A 17,734-nucleotide genomic window follows, 5' to 3' on the forward strand; every position below is an offset into this window, starting at 1 on the left:
GACCGCGAGATCGCGACCTGAGCCGAAGTCGGGCTCTCAACCGACTAAGCCACCCAGGCACCCCACCCCTTTTCTTTTCTTTTTTCAAAAATTCTTTTAACGTTTATCTTTGAGAGAGAGAGTGCGAGTGGGGGAGGGGCAGAGGGAGGAGAGGACAGAGGATCTAGAGTGGGCCCCCGAGCTGACAGCCCAGAGCCCGACGCAGGGCTCAAACCCACGAACCGCGAGGTCATGACCTGAGATGAAGTCAGTCGCTCAACCAACCGAGCCACCCAGGCGCCCCTGTTCTCCCCTTTTCTTTGTTTGAACTGAGGTGAGATTCACACCACCACCTCCTTTATTAAAGACAAAAATTGCAGCAAAACGTACATAGCCTCAAACCATTTTGACCATTTTTAAAGGGACGATTTGGTGGCGTTTCGTACAGGCTGGTGCAGCCACCACTCTTTGCCTTTGAACAAATATTTATGGAGCACCGACCTGTGCCAGGAGGAAGAATGCAGGTGGAGCCAAAGACCCCCCTGCCCCCACCCGAGCGTGGCCCAGGAGCGCTCGCGTTCCAGCAGACAGACTGACAGCCAGGCGGACAGAGCCAGTTGCCTGGTGGGGCTCCCAGTCCCTGGGTGGGGTCCTGGGGGCTCAGTCCTCACTCTGCTGTGCAGAGGAGAAGTGAGAGGGGGGGCCGGTCTGTGAGCAGGGCCGGCAGAGCCAGGGGCCGGGGCGGGGCTCCAGCCTCTCCGGTGTCCCTAGATCACAACGAATGTGCCACCACCACCATGTGCACCAACGGAGTGTGCCTCAATGACGACGGCAGCTTCACGTGTCTCTGCAAATCCGGCTTCCTACTGGCGCCTGGTGGCCGCGACTGTGTGGGTGAGGCCCGGTGGCCGGACAGACGGGCTGGTCAGGGGTGGGGTGTGGTGGGGCCCGCTGGGACCCGTTGCAGAGCCTCCCCGTGCCCCCCCCCCCCCCCCACAGACATCGACGAGTGCCAGACTCCGGGCATCTGCATGAACGGCCGCTGCACCAACACCGAGGGCTCCTTCCGCTGCCACTGCTTGGGGGGGCTGGCGGTGGGTGCGGACGGCCGCGTGTGCGTGGACACCCACGTGCGCAGCACCTGCTACGGGGCCCTGGAGCGGGGCTCCTGCACACGCCCCTTCCCCGGGGCGGTCACCAAATCTGAGTGCTGCTGTGCTAGCCCAGACCACGGATTCGGGGAGCCCTGCGAGCTCTGCCCTGCCAAGAACTCCGGTGAGTGTCCTGCTGCCTGGCCCAGCCTGCCTTTGTGTCCCCGTAGACCTTCTAGTTCATCATCCTGGAGGTGGGCGGGGACAGGTGTATTGGTTCCTATGGGCTGTGGGGGGGGCATCTCTCTGCTGGTGACTCTCCCCAAGAAGACACCGCAGGAAGTTGCTGTCTCTGTTGGGGGAGGCAATCGGGTCCCAGACTCTTGCTCCACACCAAGGGGTCACGTCCTTGGGAGTGGCTTGGGTGCAGCGATGACCACTGCCCCCTCTCCCCCTATCTCTGCCACCCCAGCTGAGTTTCAGGTTCTGTGCGGCAGCGGTCTGGGCATCACCACGGATGGTAGAGGTGAGTGGCAGCGGGTGTCGGGAGAGGGCAGGGGGGCGGGGTGCTGGCTGGGCACCGTGTCAGTTTGCGGAGGCTGTCGTAGCCCGGCACCACGGGCTGGGGGAGGGCGGGGGGCTTCAAGCACAGAAATTTATTCCTCCAGAGCTATGGAGCCTCAAAGTCTGAGATCAACGTGTAGATAGGGTTGGGAGAACCTGTTCCTTGCTTGTATTCCCAGCTGCCGGTGGTCACTGGCGTTTTGGAAGGAGCCCCAATTTCTGCCTCCGTCTCTACGTGGGGTCCTCCCTGCGTGTCTGTGTCCGAATTTCCCCCTTTTATGGGTATGCAATCATCCTGGAATGGATGGGGGGTCCACCCTAACGACCTTGTTTTACCTGGATCACTTCTGCAAAGACCCCGTTTTGCCATAAGGTCCAATGATGAGGTCCTGGGGGTTTAGGATTTTCACGTATGAATTTGGGGAAGACGCGACTCAACCCACGGAGCTAGAGATGGTGGGTGTGCAAAGCTGTGCTTTCTCCCACACCTCCTTTCCCTCCTGAGCTGTGATTTTTTTGCTCCAGTCGCTCTCCAACCTCCCTGATTCTTGTCATTCCCCCCATGACCGACAGTCCCTACCCTGGGATCCCTGGCTGATCTCCCGTGGCCACAGCAGGTCTCAGCCCAAGGGGCCTTATCTGTACAGGTGAAACCTGAAAGCAAAGGAAATTGCCCATGTGTGTGTCTTCTCGTTGGTTTGCTGAATACACACACACACACACACACACACACACACACACACACACAGAAACAGCCTTTCTGCCTGAGTGGTAACCAAAGGACTTAGGATACAGTTGATTTTCCCTTGACCTCTGGGCCATTGGGGGAGGACAGACATCTGGACCACCACCCGCTCATCCAGTTAAAGGCACTGGCTCTGGAGCCAGATGCCTGGGTTCGAATCCCAGCCCTACTGTTTACAGGCTGAATAACCTGGGGCAGGTTACTTACCCTGTCTGTGCTTCAGTTTCCTTGTCTGTGAAGTGGGCACAATAATAGGGCCTGTTTCGGGGCTGTTGTGAGGGTCAGTCGAGTTAATATGCACAAAATGGTAAGCCCTCCGCGACGGTAGCAAGTATGACTGCCTTTGTTGTGATCGTGTTGCCGCGGTACAAGGTTTGCTCCAGGGGTGCCAGACTGAGGACGGCTCTGCCCCCAGGAACATTTGGCACTGTTTGCAGAAATATTGGGAAGGGTGCCTTTGGCGTTTCGTGGGCGGAGGCCAGGGACGCTGTTCAGCGTCCTACAGTGCCCAGGACCGCCCCACAGCCAAGAACGGCCCCGAAGGGCCACCGCGCGGAGAAACGCTGGTTTAGAGGGAAATGAAGCGGGGTCTGGGCTGAAGCTCGGCCTCCGCGGGGGACCTGGCTTCTTGGAGGCTCCTAGGAGCCCGAGCAGCCGCTCTGTCGTCTTCCTGCTGCAGACATCAATGAGTGTGCCCTCGACCCCGACGTCTGCACCAACGGCATGTGCGAGAACCTTCGCGGAAGCTACCGCTGCGTCTGCAACCTGGGCTACGAGCCGGGCGCGGCCGGCAAGCAGTGCGTGGGTGAGCGTGGGCGGTGGGCGGTGGGCGGCGGGCGGGTGCGCGGGCCTCCCCCCTCCGCAGACGCCCTCACCGCGCCCTCCCGCCCCCACCCCTGCCCCTAGACGTGGATGAGTGCGCGCGCAACAGTCTCCTGTGTGACAACGGGCGGTGCCGGAACAGCCCAGGCAGCTACAGCTGCTCCTGCCCCCAGGGCTTCAGCTTCCGGCAGGACACGGAGACCTGTGAAGGTACAGCCTCCGGGCACACTGCGTGCAGCGTGCACGCACACAGACGCACACACGCTCGAATACTTATGCGTGCTGCGTGCGCCGTGTACACACGCACACACACTGTCAGACGCTCGTGCATGCTGTGTGTGCACACGGACACGCCCAGGCGCGTGCTGCATGTGCTGTGTGCACGCACACACTCTCAGACACTTCTGCATGCTGTGTGTGCCTACATGCACGCACTCGGGCACACGCACTGCATGGCACACGCACACACTTACACATTGCATGTGGCGTGTACACACAGGCGTACATGCTCAGGCACTTGCACGTGCTGCGTGTGGTGCGTGCACACAGACATGCTGAAAGACGCATGTATGCTCGTTACACACACATTCTCACTCACATAACTCGAAGACCAGTATATTCAAGACTCGGTCTCACATAGTTATACACACTCATGGGTGCGTGCCCTCAAACACACGCGTACCCCCATGCACACACTCCTTCTCACGTTTTACACACTTGAACTCAGCCACACACAGTCACACCCTGAGAGGCACACACTTGTGCGTGCAGTCACACGTGTGTGTGCGCAGTCACTCAGTTACGCAGACTGGTACTCAGGACACACACACCCGTGTTCACACTCACAGACGTGCCCATGTAGCTACACACACTCAGGTGCACGCTCTCAGATGCGTGTGCCCACATCCTTATGCTTTCACACACTTAGATGTGTGTTCACACACACGCTCTTGTGCGCGCACACACATGCTCACACGCATGTTCAAGCATGTGCACACTTCGTATCGATGTCCTTATTCCCCAGCAGTCGTGTGGCCGTGCCCCCTCTGCATGACCCCACCTCTCCCTGGGCCTTCTGTCCTCTCTCCCTCCCCCCAGCAGCCCTGCTCGCCCTACTCCGGAGCGACTTCTGTCCCCCACCCTGTCCCATCAGCTGCCTGCTACCCGCTCCCCGGCCACATCCAGGCCTCTCCTCCCTGGGCTTTCCTCCTGCCCCCTCAGTCGCGTCCTCTCTTGTGCGGTGACTCCCTTGAGGGCCACTGTTCCCATCCTGTCTGTCCCTCCACGGTGACATGTGCGTGCTCCTGGGACCCCGCGTGTCACCGTGCTTGTCTGAGCGCACAGCACGATTCGGTGCAAGCACTTGGGCGTGCGTGCCTGTGCGTTTCCGTTCCTGTGCACCCTGCCTGCGTGCGTGTGCCTCCTCCAAGTACATGTGTGGCCACGCGTGTACCTGGGTGCATCCTATGTCACTGGACCCTGGCAGCCCCTGAGGAGACGGGGGTCCTGGCCAGCCGGGGCTTCCCCTCCCAGAGCTCAGGACCCGGTGGGGGACTGTCCTTGCAGACATCAATGAGTGCCTGTCCAACCCGTGTGTAGATGGTCTGTGCCGGAACCTGGCCGGTTCCTATGCCTGTGAATGCGCCCCCGGCAGCCGGCTGGGGCCGTCCGGCACCGTGTGTCTAGGTGAGAGGCCCAGAGTCCCGTGGAGCAGCCTCGACCCTGCTGCCCGGCCCCGCGTCCCACCCTGGGGAAGGCTGGGCTTCTGTGGGTCGGCGTGCAGGTGTGGGCTGTCAGGTGACATGGGTGGCCGCCTCCCCCGCAGACAGCACCAGGGGCACCTGCTGGCTCCAGGTCCAGGACGGCCGCTGTGAAGCAAACCTGCGTGGAGCCTCCCTGCGGTCCCAGTGCTGCGCCACCCTGGGCGCTGCCTGGGGGAGCCCGTGCGAACGCTGCGAGCCCGGTAATGCCCTGGGAGCCCCCTGGGGGGGGGGGGCTCTTGGGGTCCTCCCGGGCGTGGCCACTGTGGTCGCCTGGGTGCCCGTTGAGAGAACGGGGGTCTGGATAGAGAAAGTGACTGCTGTGCCCACTCTGGTTCTCCCAACCACAGACCCCGCCTGCGCCCGCGGCTTTGCCCGCATGACGGGGCTCACCTGCGAAGGTAACTCCCTGCCCCTCTGTGGTTCACCCCTCCCCGCGAGCTGCACACGGGCCGGTGCCTGTCGTGGGGGATGCCTGGGGTCCTGAAGTCTTTTGAGATCAAGGTAGAGATTGCCCTTCCTTGGGGTCTTCCCCAAGATTCCCCAGCCCCCGAAGCTGGCACTGTCCCATTTCCGCCTCCCCGAGGACAGCCTGGGTGTCCTGAACCCCCAGCGGGGGAGCTCCAGCCCTTGCCTCTCCCCCTTTTCCATCCCTGCCCAGATGTGAATGAGTGCGAAGTCTTCCCCGGGGTCTGTCCCAACGGGCGCTGCCTCAACACTGCCGGCTCCTTCCGCTGTGAGTGCCCCAGCGGCCTGACACTGGACACCACCGGCCGCCTCTGCGTGGGTGAGTCCAAGTGGGACTGTGCGGGGCTGCCTGCCCTCCCTCCGTGGCCCCCACGCCGGGGCCTGGAGACCCCTCCTAGGGACAGAAGGGACTGGGGAGGGGGTCCTCTGGGACCCTCTACTCCCTGCTCATCTCTCGTTGACGTGTCTTGAAAGACATTTGTTTGGGGGTTTCACCTTTTCACTTACCTGCCCTTTAACAAGGTTCCTTGCTAATGGTAAGCTCTTGTAAAATAGCATCTGCAACTTTCATTCATTCTTTGTTGTTACCAAAAAGGTTTACACGGGGCGGGGGGGCACCTCTAGCATGCCCAGGAATCTCCCTCAGCATCCAGGGCTCAAACACTCACTCTGAATGGCTCCCCATCAGGCTCAGAGATCTGAGACGTTTTCCCCCGGGGTGAGGGTTTCTCGATGTTGCCACTGTCCACATCTTTAAATTAAAAAAAAAATTTTTTTAAGCGTATTTATTTTTGAGAAAGACGGCATGATCAGGGGAGGGGCAGAGAGAGATAGAGAGAGGGAGAGAGAGAATCCCAAGTGGGCTCCTTGCTGTCAGCACAGAGCCTGATACAGGGCCTGAACTCACGAAACCGTGAGATCATGACCCGAGCCAAAACCAGGAGTCACACGCTTAATCAGCTGAGCCCCCCAGGCACCCGCATCTTGAAGCGGACATTTCTTGGCCACATCTTGAAGCGGACATTTCTTGGCCAAAAGCATGTGTCAGCCAAGCAAACAGGGCTCTGCCTACTGTCCGGTTTCTTCCCACAGTTGGCTAATAGCCTCCTCGTAGGTGCCTTCTCAACTTTGCTTGGCTTCTGAACTGAGTTTTAGGTGGGTCCTCCCACTGGCCCCCAAATCTAACCGAGGAAAGAAAGGAATCGAGGAAAGAGAAAAAAGCCATCGCATTACAGGACCCGTGTGCTGAATTCGGGGCCGGGTGAACAGGGAGGTGCTGACTCCGGCCCCATCTGCTCAGACGTGACCATTAGCCCCAGGCCAGGGCACCCGTCCCTGTGTGCGTCACAGGGTTCCCAGAGGTTCTCGAGGTTCTAAAACAAGGTCTCATCTTCAAACTGACCTGCCCGATCATGCATTTCTTTGGGAAACAGAAGTTTTCCTAGACCAGGGGTTCAGCAGACGTTTTCTGCAAAGGGCCAGGGGTAAATATTTTTGGCTTTGCGGACCACACAGTCCCTGTTGAAGCTATGGAGGTCTGTCGTGTAGCGCAAAAGCAGCCACAGGCAATTCGGAAACAAAGGGATGTGGCTGCGTGTCAATAAAACTTTATTTACAAAAACAGGCAGCCGACCCCAGGCTTGCAGTTAGGCTCTCTTGGACTCTTGTCTCTGGTCTTGATGGAGGCTTATCTGGCATCGGATTGTTCTGAGGGCATCTTGCAGATCAAACACACACTCTAGAGCCAGATGGCCTGGCGTGAACGTGGTTCTGCCTTTCGCCGTGTGGCCGCGGACAAGCTACCTAACCCTTCTGTGCCTCAATTTTCTTGCCTGTAAAATGAACATGATGCTAATATTTTCATCTTGATGTCTATTTTGAGGATTGCATAGGCTGGGGAGCTTAGAACAGTGCCCTGCCCATAGCAAGCACCTTAACACAGCAAGGTATTGCCACTAAAATGTTGCATGACATTGTTAAGGAAGTGTTACCGCTAGGTGATGTAGAATGTCGATAATGGCACTCCCCTTGCGCCCTTCCTGTTGGGGAGGGAGTTTCAGACAGGTGCTGCTGAGGGAGACCTTATCGGCCATGTGACAGCAGGCACACTGTGGCAGGGGTGGGACCCAGTGACTGTCCCTCTGTGTAGACGTGCGCCTGGAGCCTTGTTTCCTGCATTGGGATGAGGACGAGTGTGGGGCCGCCCTGCCCGGCAAGTACCGGATGGACGTCTGCTGCTGCTCCGTGGGGGCCGCCTGGGGGGATGAGTGTGAAGCGTGCCCAGAGCCAGAGTCCCCGGCATTTGCCAGCCTATGTCCCCGGGGACTAGGCTTCGCCAGCCAGGACTTCCTGTCAGGCCGGCCCTTCTATAAAGGTGTGTTCGGGCGTGGGGAGCCTGGAGGATGGGGAGAGGGCACAGCACAGGCAAAGGCCCTGTGGCGGGAAGTGTGTTTGGGAGAGAGCAACGCGTCTGCAGTCAGAGGTGTGAAATCTCAGGGGCAGGCCCAGGGACCCTGGAGGGGTTTGACTGACATTTCGTGCTCCCGCACTGCAGACGTGAACGAGTGCAAGGCGTTCCCCGGCCTCTGCGTGCACGGCACCTGCCGCAACACCGTGGGCAGCTTCCGCTGCTCCTGTGCTGGGGGCTTCGCCCTGGATGCTCGGGGAAGGAACTGTACAGGTATGTGCCCACCCCGGGGGCGCCTGCAGGAGTGGGGGCTTCAGATCACACATGGGGTCCAGACCCACTCTTGGTCCTGCTGCCTTCTCTGGCCCTTGGGGATTCCGACTGTGAGAGGAGGGGCTGACAAAGGTGACCTCCGGGGTGGGGGGAGTTCCCTGCCCTTCTCTGATGTGCAGTCGCCACACCTCCGTCCCCATCCCTGGCTCAGCTCGGCAGCTTGGGGCTCCCGTGCAGCCTCCGTGTCTAGAGACGCGGAGGCCGGCCTTGCCCCTCTCTCCCCAGACATCGACGAGTGCCACATCTCCCCTGACCTCTGCGGCCGGGGCACCTGTGTCAACACCCCGGGCAGCTTCGAGTGTGAGTGTTTCCATGGCTACGAGAGCGGCTTCATGCTGATGAAGAGCTGCATGGGTAGGTGGCCGCAGGGCCATTGTGCGGGTGGCCCCGGGCAGGGTGATGCCTGTAGGGTCTCTCGGGGCTGAGGGGAGGGATGGTGAGGGCGTTGTTGTGATGGGCGAGGTGGGAGGCGCAGGTGTGGGGAAAAGCTGAGACCCAGCGAATCTGGGCGCCAGGTGGCGGCATCCCCAAAGGCAGCCGGATGTCGGGTCTGTCATGCAGAGTTGAGTCCTAGGGACCCAGATTTGGGTGAGTTCTCCCAGAGTAGGTGTAGCGTGAGAAGAGGAGGAGGGCCCTGGAGAGAGGAGCCCCCCCTTCCTTCCTTCCTTCCTTCCTTCCTTCCTTCCTTCCTTCCCTCCTTCCTTCCCTCCCTCCCTCCCTCCTTCTTTCCTTCCTTCCTTCCTTCCTTCCTTCCTTCCTTCCTTCCCTCCTTCCTTCCCTCCCTCTCTGCCTCCTTCCTTCCCTCCCTCCCTCCTTCCCTCCCTCCTTCCCTCCCTCCCTCCCTCCTTCCCTCCCTCCTTCCTTCCTCCCTCCCTGCTGCCTTCCTGCCTGCCTTCTGCTTTTTTCTTCATTCAGTGAACATTTCATGCACCTCTACTGAGGGGAGCCACAAGGAGCTCAGTAGCAGACAGCCAGGCTCTTGGAGCTCATGACCTGATGGGGAGACAGATGTTGATAAAATTAATCCCTGGAGAAATGCAAAATGGCCACTGTGAGAAGCGCTTGAGAGGGCTACGCGGTAGGGTAGAGTGTGGTCCCCAGGGATAGGTCCTGTTCTGTGGGACTTGAGGTTGTGGCTGAGAGTGAGGGTAAATGTGGTGAAGAGGGGCTGCAAGAGCAGCCTGAAGGGAGAACAGCAGGTGCAAAGGCCCTGGGGTGGGCCTGAGGGATGGAAGGGGTTTCTGTGCAGTGAGCCAGGTGGGCCTTGCACCCCAGGTGCAAAGGCCCTGGGGTGGGCCTGAGGGGTGGAAGGAGGTACTCGAGACTGGAGTTCGAGGCGGGGGGTGGCACAGCCTGCTCCTGCTGATGCCTGCACCTTGCCTCCCTGCGGAGTCCTACAGCGTTGCTTCTCAGGGCCTCCTTCGGTGACTCGAGGAGTGTCGGCCTCATGGCCCTGATTCTCCTGAGGATTCCAGCTTCCTTCTTGGGCTGACCTGCCCCTGCTCCTCGCAGCGCACACCCCGCTCCCTGGGTCATCAAGCCCAAGCCTCCAGGCTCTCCCGGCCGTGGCCAGAGTGACGGGGCTGGGGACCGCAGGGAGAAGCTTCCCACGAGCCACGCCGCGCCCACTCTGGTCGGTGCCTTCACACCCGCTCTCTCTTGCACACGCGCAGACGTGGACGAGTGTGCGCGGGACCCGCTGCTGTGCCGGGGAGGTACCTGCTCCAACACGGACGGGGGCTACCAGTGTCAGTGCCCCCCCGGACATGCGCTGACGGCCAAGGGCACTGCCTGTGAGGGTGAGTGTGCAGCAGGCATGCGAGCGAGAGTGGTGTGGTGTGAGTGAATGGTGGGCGTGTGCACTTGTGCGTGCCCTGTGAGAGTGTGTGCGTGTGTCCGAGTGTCTCAGGGACCCCACGCTGGGTCATCGCCTCTGCTTACACTGGGCCCCCGCCGGCCACGTGCCCCCCTGCAGATGTCGATGAGTGTTCCCTGAGTGACGGCCTGTGTCCCCATGGCCACTGTGTCAACGTCATCGGGGCCTTCCAGTGCTCCTGCCACGCTGGCTTCCAGAGCACAGCTGACCGCCTCGGCTGCACGGGTGAGACTGCGCCCACCTGCCCCACGTGGGCACCAGCCCCCAGCCCCCAGCCCCAGCCACCGTGGAGGTCCTTCCTGGCCTCAGTTCCAGACCCCACTCCTGCCCCCCCCCCCCCGTCAGTCCCGTGCTCGAGCCTGCCCTGCCTCCCACAGATATCAACGAATGCCGCACTGGGAACGGTGGGTGTGATGTGCACTGCACAAACACCGAGGGCAGCTACCGGTGTGGCTGTGGACACGGCTACTCGCTGATGCCCGACGGGAGGGCGTGTGCAGGTGCGTGGGATAGGGGATCCAACCTAGCTTGGCCCAGGCGAAGCCGGCCAGACCTGGGATAAGCCGCTGACCCCGTGGCCAGGTCCCCGGGGGCTGCTCCTCCGTCCCTGCCCGCCTACAGCCCAGCCCCCACCTCTGCTCCCCCAGACGTGGATGAGTGTGCGGAGAACCCGGACATCTGCGACGGAGGCCAGTGCGTCAACGTGCCGGGGGGTCACCACTGCCTGTGCTATGAGGGCTTCGTGGCCACGCTGGACGCGAGGGCGTGTGTCGGTGAGGAGCCAGGACCGTGGGGCGGAGGAGACAGCGTCTGACCTCACACACCAGGCCTTCCCCAGGGGGGCGCGTGGGCGAGACAGACAGCGGGTCCCGTCCCCGTCACGTGCAGGCGAGGGAGACAGGCTCTGCAGCAGCACGTGGCAGTCTGCGCGTGGCCACCAGTGCCCAGAGCCGACTGCCACGCGCCAGCGCCTGGGGGCTCGGATTCACAGCAGCAGATACCCTAAACCTTGCTCTTGAAGTACGTCTATCGAGCACCACTGTGTACCTGATGCACACCCCGCTCCCGGGGCTACGTCTCAAGATTGTCACACGCCGAGGCGTTTTATGCAGAGGGGGGGGGCGAGCTCGATGGGAAAGGGCGCTCAGAACTGTGTTTTCTGAGACCCGCTCGGGGACCGCGGGCTGTTACAGGCCGTGGTTACCGTCCTCCCCTGGCTGCGGGGCGTCACGGGGCCCCGGGAGCAGATGCGTCCTGGGTGCCCCATCAGGGCAGCGCTGGGGCCCGAGCGGGGAAGTTCCAGGAAGGGAAGGTGTAATTCTCTCCGAGGAAAGACGTGTGTGCAGCCCCAGTGCAGCTCAGCGTTCCCGATCGCGGGAGTCTTAGGAAGCCCTGAAGCGCCTCGGCTCAAATGACACAGGGAACCGTTTACTGCTCCACGCCCTTCTTGCTGCTCCCTGTTGGCGTAAAGGCTCTGAAAAGGCCTGTAGGAGAAAAACCCTAACTCTGCACGCTCTAACTGTCCTCAGCTACAAAATGCTTTCGGGAACTTGTGCCCAGTGTGTCCCACAGGGTACGCGCTGGAAAACGTGGACAAGACAGCGGTCCGGTGGCGGAACCAGAAACGGCCCCGCGGTCCCGGACACGGGCACCGAGAGCCTCCACGCGGGGGAGCGGCGTGGCAGGGCACCCGGCAACGCTCGGGCACCCCCTCCGCCCTCACCTGCTTGCCCTCCTGTCACCCCGCAGACTTGAACGAGTGTGAACTGAAGCCCCACCTTTGCCTCCACGGGGACTGTGAGAACACGAAAGGCTCCTTTGTCTGCCACTGCCCTCTGGGTTACATCATCCGGAAGGGGGCCACGGGCTGCTCCGGTGAGCTGGCGGTCGGTGGTGTGGCACGGGGGGCTCCGAGGGGCCAGCTCGGGGGTCGTGGGGTCCCTGCCCCGTCCCCCGGGGCTGAGCACGGCCAGAGTTCATTCTCCCACATCTCCGCGGGTAGGGCCTCGTGTTCAAGCGGGAACAGGACCCAGTCGGGTGCCCCTGGGGCTCCCCTCTAGCCCCCAGCTCTGCGGGCCCCAGGTGTCCGTGGCAGCGTTCCCAAAGCATGCCAGCCTGATGACGCGACACCCTACGGGGGCGAACGTTTCCACGGTTCGTTAGTCAACTGACTCAGGCTCCTAGCGCTGTCGTAACAAATTCCTACCAGTCTCAGGGCTCAGAACCGCAGAAACGTATTCTCTGTCCGGAACGGTTCCCGAGCCCGGAAATCTGAAATCAGCACGTCCGCAGGGCTGCGGGGGCTCAGAGGGGGAATCTGTCCCGCGCCTCTACTGCCTTCTGGCGGTGGCCAGGAGTCCCCCACGTGCCTTGTCAGCGTGTCGCTCTACTCTCTGAGTCTGTCTTCACGTGGGTTGCCTCTGTGTCTGGGTCCAAATTTCCCTCTTATGAGAATGCCAGTCGCTGGATTAGGGCCACCAGAATCCAGGATGACCCCATCCTAACCTGGTTACATCCACAAAGACCCTGTTTCCAGATAACGTCCTGTGCACAGCTTCCGGGCATTAGGACGCGAACGTATCTTTCTGGAGATACGCTGATGCGGTTATTGTAACGCGTGTTAGAATCCGACGTTATGTAGCAGCCTCAAATCCATGACTCTTTAGAGCCTGTTGTTGATGTAAAGTTGGCTTTTAAAATACGTTTACCCAGGGGCGCCTGGGTGGCTCGGTCGGTTAAGCGTCCGACTTCGGCTCAGGTCACGATCTCACGGTCCGTGAGTTCGAGCCCCGAGTCGGGCTCTGTGCTGACAGCTCAGAGCCTGGAGCCTGTTTCAGATTCTGTGTCTCCCTCTCTCTCTGCTCCTCCCCTGTTCATGCTCTGTCTCTCTCTGTCTCAAAAATAAATAAACGTTAAAAAAAAAAAATAAACAAATACGTTTACCTAAGTAACAGTGAGGAAGCATGGGAAGCAACATTCGGGAACCAGGAGCTCACTTGGGTGGTGGGTGGACATTGCAGAGTTACAAGGGTGAGGCTGACTTGGCTGAGGGCCCGAGATGCTGGTTTAGAAGGAAATCCTGCTTTAGGGCGAGGACGTATGCATTAGGACGGCTACTCTTCAAGTCTACCCTGAGACTCTTTCGTTCCTGTTTCAGATCACTTCAGAGGGCTGCTGGGAGTCGTGCCTTTGGGGTTTGGGAGTTTTCCTCCTGGGCTCCGGGTGATGGGGGAAGCTCCTGAGGTGGGTGGGGGGCTTTCTGGGCCAGCCCTCCCCCAGAGGGTCCTTGCCCTTTCCCTGTTGCTGTAGTATCTCCCTACTCTGGACCCGAAGCCCTATTTCTACAAAGCCCAGGCCTTGTGGGGGTGCCGTGTCCTTCCTCTCCTCTCCTGGTCCAGACCCTCCCGTGACCGGGTCCCTCTCCTTGCAGATGTGGACGAGTGTGAGCTTGGGGGACACAGCTGTGACAGCCACGCTTCCTGCCTCAACGTCCCTGGGAGTTTCAGCTGCAGGTGCCAGCCAGGCTGGGTGGGGGATGGCTTCGCATGCCACGGTGAGTGCCTGGGGGCAGGCGGTCTGGGCAGAGCAGCTGAGGTAGGTGGGGGGCAGGAGGGAGACGGGGCGGTGGGGGTGGGGGTCTGGGCCCAGGGGTGTCTGTGGGGGTCGGACAGGGCCGAGCTTGGAGGGTCCGCCTCCCTGCAGCCCCCCCCAATGCGCACACTGGGGGGCCCCGGGCTCCGTGTCCTGCAGACCTGGACGAGTGCGCTTCCCGGGAGCACCAGTGCAGCCTGAGGGCCGACTGCCTGAATGTTCCCGGCTCCTACCGCTGTGCCTGCCACCAGGGCTTCACCGGGGACGGCTTCTCCTGTGAAGGTGAGAGTGGGGTGGGGCCCGAGGGGACAGCCACGGGGGCTGGGTTCCGACTCAAACCGATCCCACCCGGTGCACGGCGCCGGGGTGCTGGAGATGATGTGACTTCATCCCCGCGGGGCCACGGGCCAGGCTGAGTCACGGGGTGGGCCGTCTTCTCCCCTGGACTCTGAATGCACGGAGCCTTCTGGACATGGAGCACAGGAACACTAGCTTACTTCCTGGTGGCCCTCCACCCGGGTCCCGCGTGACCAGGTCTCCTGTCTCCCCGAGTCGGGGTCTGAGTTCCCGGTACTCCCCAGAACCCTGGGTGACCGTGAAGGGTTTGACCGGGGCCCCCTGCCCCCGCCCTGCATGGGTCCCGGCCAGCTGGCCCCCAGCCCTCTGCCTCTCGGGGTCCCGCAGACAGGGACGAATGTGCTGAGGACGTGGACCTCTGTGAGAACGGGCAGTGCCTCAATGCCCCCGGCGGGTACCGCTGTGAATGTGAGATGGGCTTCAGCCCCACGGAGGACCACCGCGCCTGTCGGGGTGAGACCTGGGACTGCCGGGCTGGGGGACACAGCAGGAGCAGGCTGCCAGGCAAGGCGGGCTGACCTGGGGTCCCCACAGACGTGGACGAGTGCGTTCTCGGGAACCTCTGTGTGTTCGGGAGCTGCGAGAACCTGCCCGGAATGTTCCGCTGCGTCTGCAGTGAGGGCTATGAGCTGGACCGCGGTGGCGGCAATTGCACAGGTGTGGGGTCAGCCGGGCTGTGGGGGTGGGAGGAGGGGCAGGGCTTACTGCCTCCCCGCCCTCAGATCTCTTCTTGAATGTCCTATTCTGGAGGGGGGGCTTGTCTGACCCCCATCTCCAGCAGTGCCCCCATTGATCCGTGTTCCCATCACCCTCCTCCGTTGGCATCTATCATCTTCTGAATCAATGCAGTGAATGAATGAAGGTGTACTCCCTCCGCTACTACCGTCAAAATGACCTCCCACTTATGTATTTAAAACGGGGGTCAGCAAACTTTTCTGGCAAACGACCAGATAGGAAATATTTTTGGCTTTCCAGCCATACAGTCTCTGTCACAGCTACTCAACTGCCTCGTAGCTCAGAAGCGGACACACACAGGCAGTATATAAATGAGTGGGCGTGGGTGTGTGCCAATAAAACTTTATTTACACTAACAGGCAGGGGGCTCTGGCCCACCGATAATAATAGCCTGCCAACCCGTGGCTTGAAAGCATGTTCTAAATGTTGGGCTTTGTAGGTTGGCTGCGTGGAACCCATGACACAGGAAACTTTCAAGGGGCAAACCTCCATCCCAAGTGGAACAGAACAGGGAGGAGAGGGGGTTAGACAGGCCAGGGCAGACCCTGGAGGCTGCTGTCCCTTCAGGCTTTCTTCCCAGGGGAGGACATGGCCTCACTGCACAGCCCACATCCAACATTGAGGGCTTCAGCTTCCCAGGAGGAAGGTGGGAGGGAAGTGGATTGAGGGAGGGCTCCCGCTGACAGCATTCCCCACCCCCCCACCAGATGTCAATGAGTGTGCAGACCCTGTGAACTGCATCAATGGCCTGTGTGTCAACACACCCGGCAGCTACCTCTGCAACTGCCCCCAGGATTTTGAGCTGAATCCCAGCGGGGTGGGCTGTGTGGGTGAGTAAACCCTTGGCTCCAGCTGGGGATCTGATGGCAGGTGAGCTGGGGGAGCTCAGATTTACCTGTTCTTGACAAACAGGACCTTTGCCGGCCCCTGGTCAGGGCCACTGAGGCTGTGTTCTTGCACACCCTTCCACTCCTGGGGTGTGCGCACGTGCACACACACACACACACAGCTCCCTGCCCGGGGACAGTGTCCCTGTCCATTTGTTCAGACACCCCCTTCTGTCCCTGTGCTCTACACACTCATACATACATGTACACACACAGTCACATGTGTGCACATATACACGTATGCAGAGGCACAGCCATGCACACGGGCACATGTGTACACGCAGCCGCGAGGCAGAGCCAGGCACGCATGCGCACACGGCCGCGAATCAGAGCCAGGCGCAGGCGCACGTGCACACATGGCCGCGAATCAGAGCCAGGCACACAGGCACGCATGCGCACACGGCCGCACACACAGTTACTCAGAGAGGTGCAAACACGCGCGCGCCCTCGTCTCTCCTGCCCCATGCTAACCGCCCCTTTCTGCCTGTTCAGACACCCGGGTGGGGAACTGTTTCCTGGACACGCATGACCGAGGGGATGGTGGTATCTTCTGCGCTGCTGAGATCGGGGTTGGCGTCACCCGGGCTTCTTGCTGTTGCTCCCTGGGACGGGCCTGGGGTAACCCGTGTGAACTGTGCCCGCTGGCCAACACCAGTGAGTCTCCGGGTGGTGGTGGGGGACACAGGCGAGCACTCCCCAGGACCTCGGGGGTCATCTGTGCTAAGGGAGGGATACTGAGAACCAGAGAGGGAGAGGGGCTCGCCCTGGGTCACACAGCATACCTTTAGCAGTTCGTCGGCTGTGCCTCCTCGCTCCACGTGTCTCTCTGCCCTCCCTTCCTGCAAATTCTCTGTGTGTTTCTATTCGCTTGCTTCCTCAGTCCGACAGCCAGCAAACATTGAGAGTTCCTCCATGCCCTGTGCAAGGGGCTGGGGACCCAGAGCAGGATGAACCACAGCACGGCACACTGCCCCTCACCCGTATACCAGTGATCCCCGGACTGTGGGAGTAGAGCTATCCTGAGGGTTTGTCTGAGACACAGTGGTGGCCAAGGACAGGAAGTGGATAAGGGAAGACTTCTCAGGACAAAAGGCTTAAATGAGGTTTTGAAGGATGAGTAGGAGTTTTCTAGGCAGAGCAGGGGGAAGGGTCTGTGATGCTGTGGGAACAGCATGTGCAAAGGCCTCAGGTTCACACACCTGTCCACCTATTCAGGTGTGTGTGTGTATCTGTGTGTGTCTGTGTCCATGTGTATATATGATATCCGGGGTCTTTCTTTCAATGGGGAAGATTTGCAGTCACACTGGTCTGGTTTTAGATCAGAAGAAATCACCCCTCTCCACCCCCAGCTGTTAGCACACAGTCCATCTGTTCATATGTTGAATGTGAACACATGTTCACACACACACACACACACACACACACACACACACTGCCCCGTCTTCCCAGATTGGCTGAAGTCTCTCGGTGCCGAGAGGCTGAGGAGGTAAGGGGATGGAATTGGTGTGGTAGAGGGATGTGGGACCCATTCTGGAGCCCTTTTTGGGAGACCTCAATTCCCCTGCCTCCCTTGGGCTTCACCCCACAGCCCCTCAGAAGAACCTGTTTCCTTTGCAGCCGAGTATAGAACCTTGTGCCCGGGGGGCGAGGGCTTCCGACCCAACCCCATCACTGTCATTCTGGAAGGTGAGCTCCGGGCAGACCATCCACTTGCGTACTCAGTGAGCTTTTTCTCATCCCTGCCTCGCCAAAATGCACAGTTGCGGGACAGGGGGCGCAACCTCCCTCCCCAAGGCCAGGCAGTGAGGCTAAACTGTTCTCAGTTTTTGGTGAAGTCCGTCCCATCCATCCCACTACCCCTCTACTCACCCACCCATGCATCCATCCATCGTCCCCATCCAACCACTCACCCACCCATCCATCCATCCATCCCCCATCCAACCACTCACCCACCCCGTCCATCCATCCATCCATCCATCCATCCATCCATCCATCCATCCATCCATCTATCCATCCACTCACCCATCCCCCCCATCCACCCATCCATACATATATTCCTCATTCACACACACAACTGTCCACTCACCCATCCTTCTTTCCCTCCTCCGTCCACACATAC

At 60.4% G+C, this 17,734-nt stretch overlaps 2 protein-coding genes across 11 annotated transcripts in view; one reads left to right on the plus strand and one right to left on the minus strand.

The window, feature by feature from the left end:
- HNRNPM (heterogeneous nuclear ribonucleoprotein M) overlaps positions 1–17,734 on the minus strand; it is a 297,886-nt gene that overhangs the window by 255,515 nt on the left and 24,637 nt on the right. The gene's annotated exons all lie outside the window — the stretch shown is intronic.
- FBN3 (fibrillin 3) overlaps positions 1–17,734 on the plus strand; it is a 61,790-nt gene that overhangs the window by 11,289 nt on the left and 32,767 nt on the right. For both annotated transcript variants that reach the window (XM_053897364.1, XM_053897363.1), the window contains exons 15-38: positions 751–873; positions 979–1,254; positions 1,543–1,596; positions 3,059–3,184; positions 3,286–3,411; positions 4,768–4,887; positions 5,027–5,164; positions 5,312–5,362; positions 5,623–5,748; positions 7,579–7,803; positions 7,984–8,109; positions 8,395–8,523; positions 9,843–9,968; positions 10,145–10,270; positions 10,423–10,545; positions 10,693–10,818; positions 11,795–11,920; positions 13,476–13,598; positions 13,796–13,918; positions 14,321–14,446; positions 14,528–14,650; positions 15,436–15,558; positions 16,108–16,269; positions 17,233–17,301. In XM_053897364.1, coding sequence (XP_053753339.1) covers positions 751–873; positions 979–1,254; positions 1,543–1,596; positions 3,059–3,184; positions 3,286–3,411; positions 4,768–4,887; positions 5,027–5,164; positions 5,312–5,362; positions 5,623–5,748; positions 7,579–7,803; positions 7,984–8,109; positions 8,395–8,523; positions 9,843–9,968; positions 10,145–10,270; positions 10,423–10,545; positions 10,693–10,818; positions 11,795–11,920; positions 13,476–13,598; positions 13,796–13,918; positions 14,321–14,446; positions 14,528–14,650; positions 15,436–15,558; positions 16,108–16,269; positions 17,233–17,301 — 3,096 coding nt within the window. The remainder of the gene's footprint in view (positions 1–750; positions 874–978; positions 1,255–1,542; positions 1,597–3,058; positions 3,185–3,285; positions 3,412–4,767; positions 4,888–5,026; positions 5,165–5,311; positions 5,363–5,622; positions 5,749–7,578; positions 7,804–7,983; positions 8,110–8,394; positions 8,524–9,842; positions 9,969–10,144; positions 10,271–10,422; positions 10,546–10,692; positions 10,819–11,794; positions 11,921–13,475; positions 13,599–13,795; positions 13,919–14,320; positions 14,447–14,527; positions 14,651–15,435; positions 15,559–16,107; positions 16,270–17,232; positions 17,302–17,734) is intronic.

Source organism: Panthera pardus, unplaced genomic scaffold (genome assembly GCF_024362965.1).
Source record: "Panthera pardus isolate Hobbes unplaced genomic scaffold, ASM2436296v1 HiC_scaffold_8, whole genome shotgun sequence".
In the NCBI taxonomy this organism is placed as follows: Eukaryota; Metazoa; Chordata; class Mammalia; order Carnivora; family Felidae; genus Panthera; species Panthera pardus.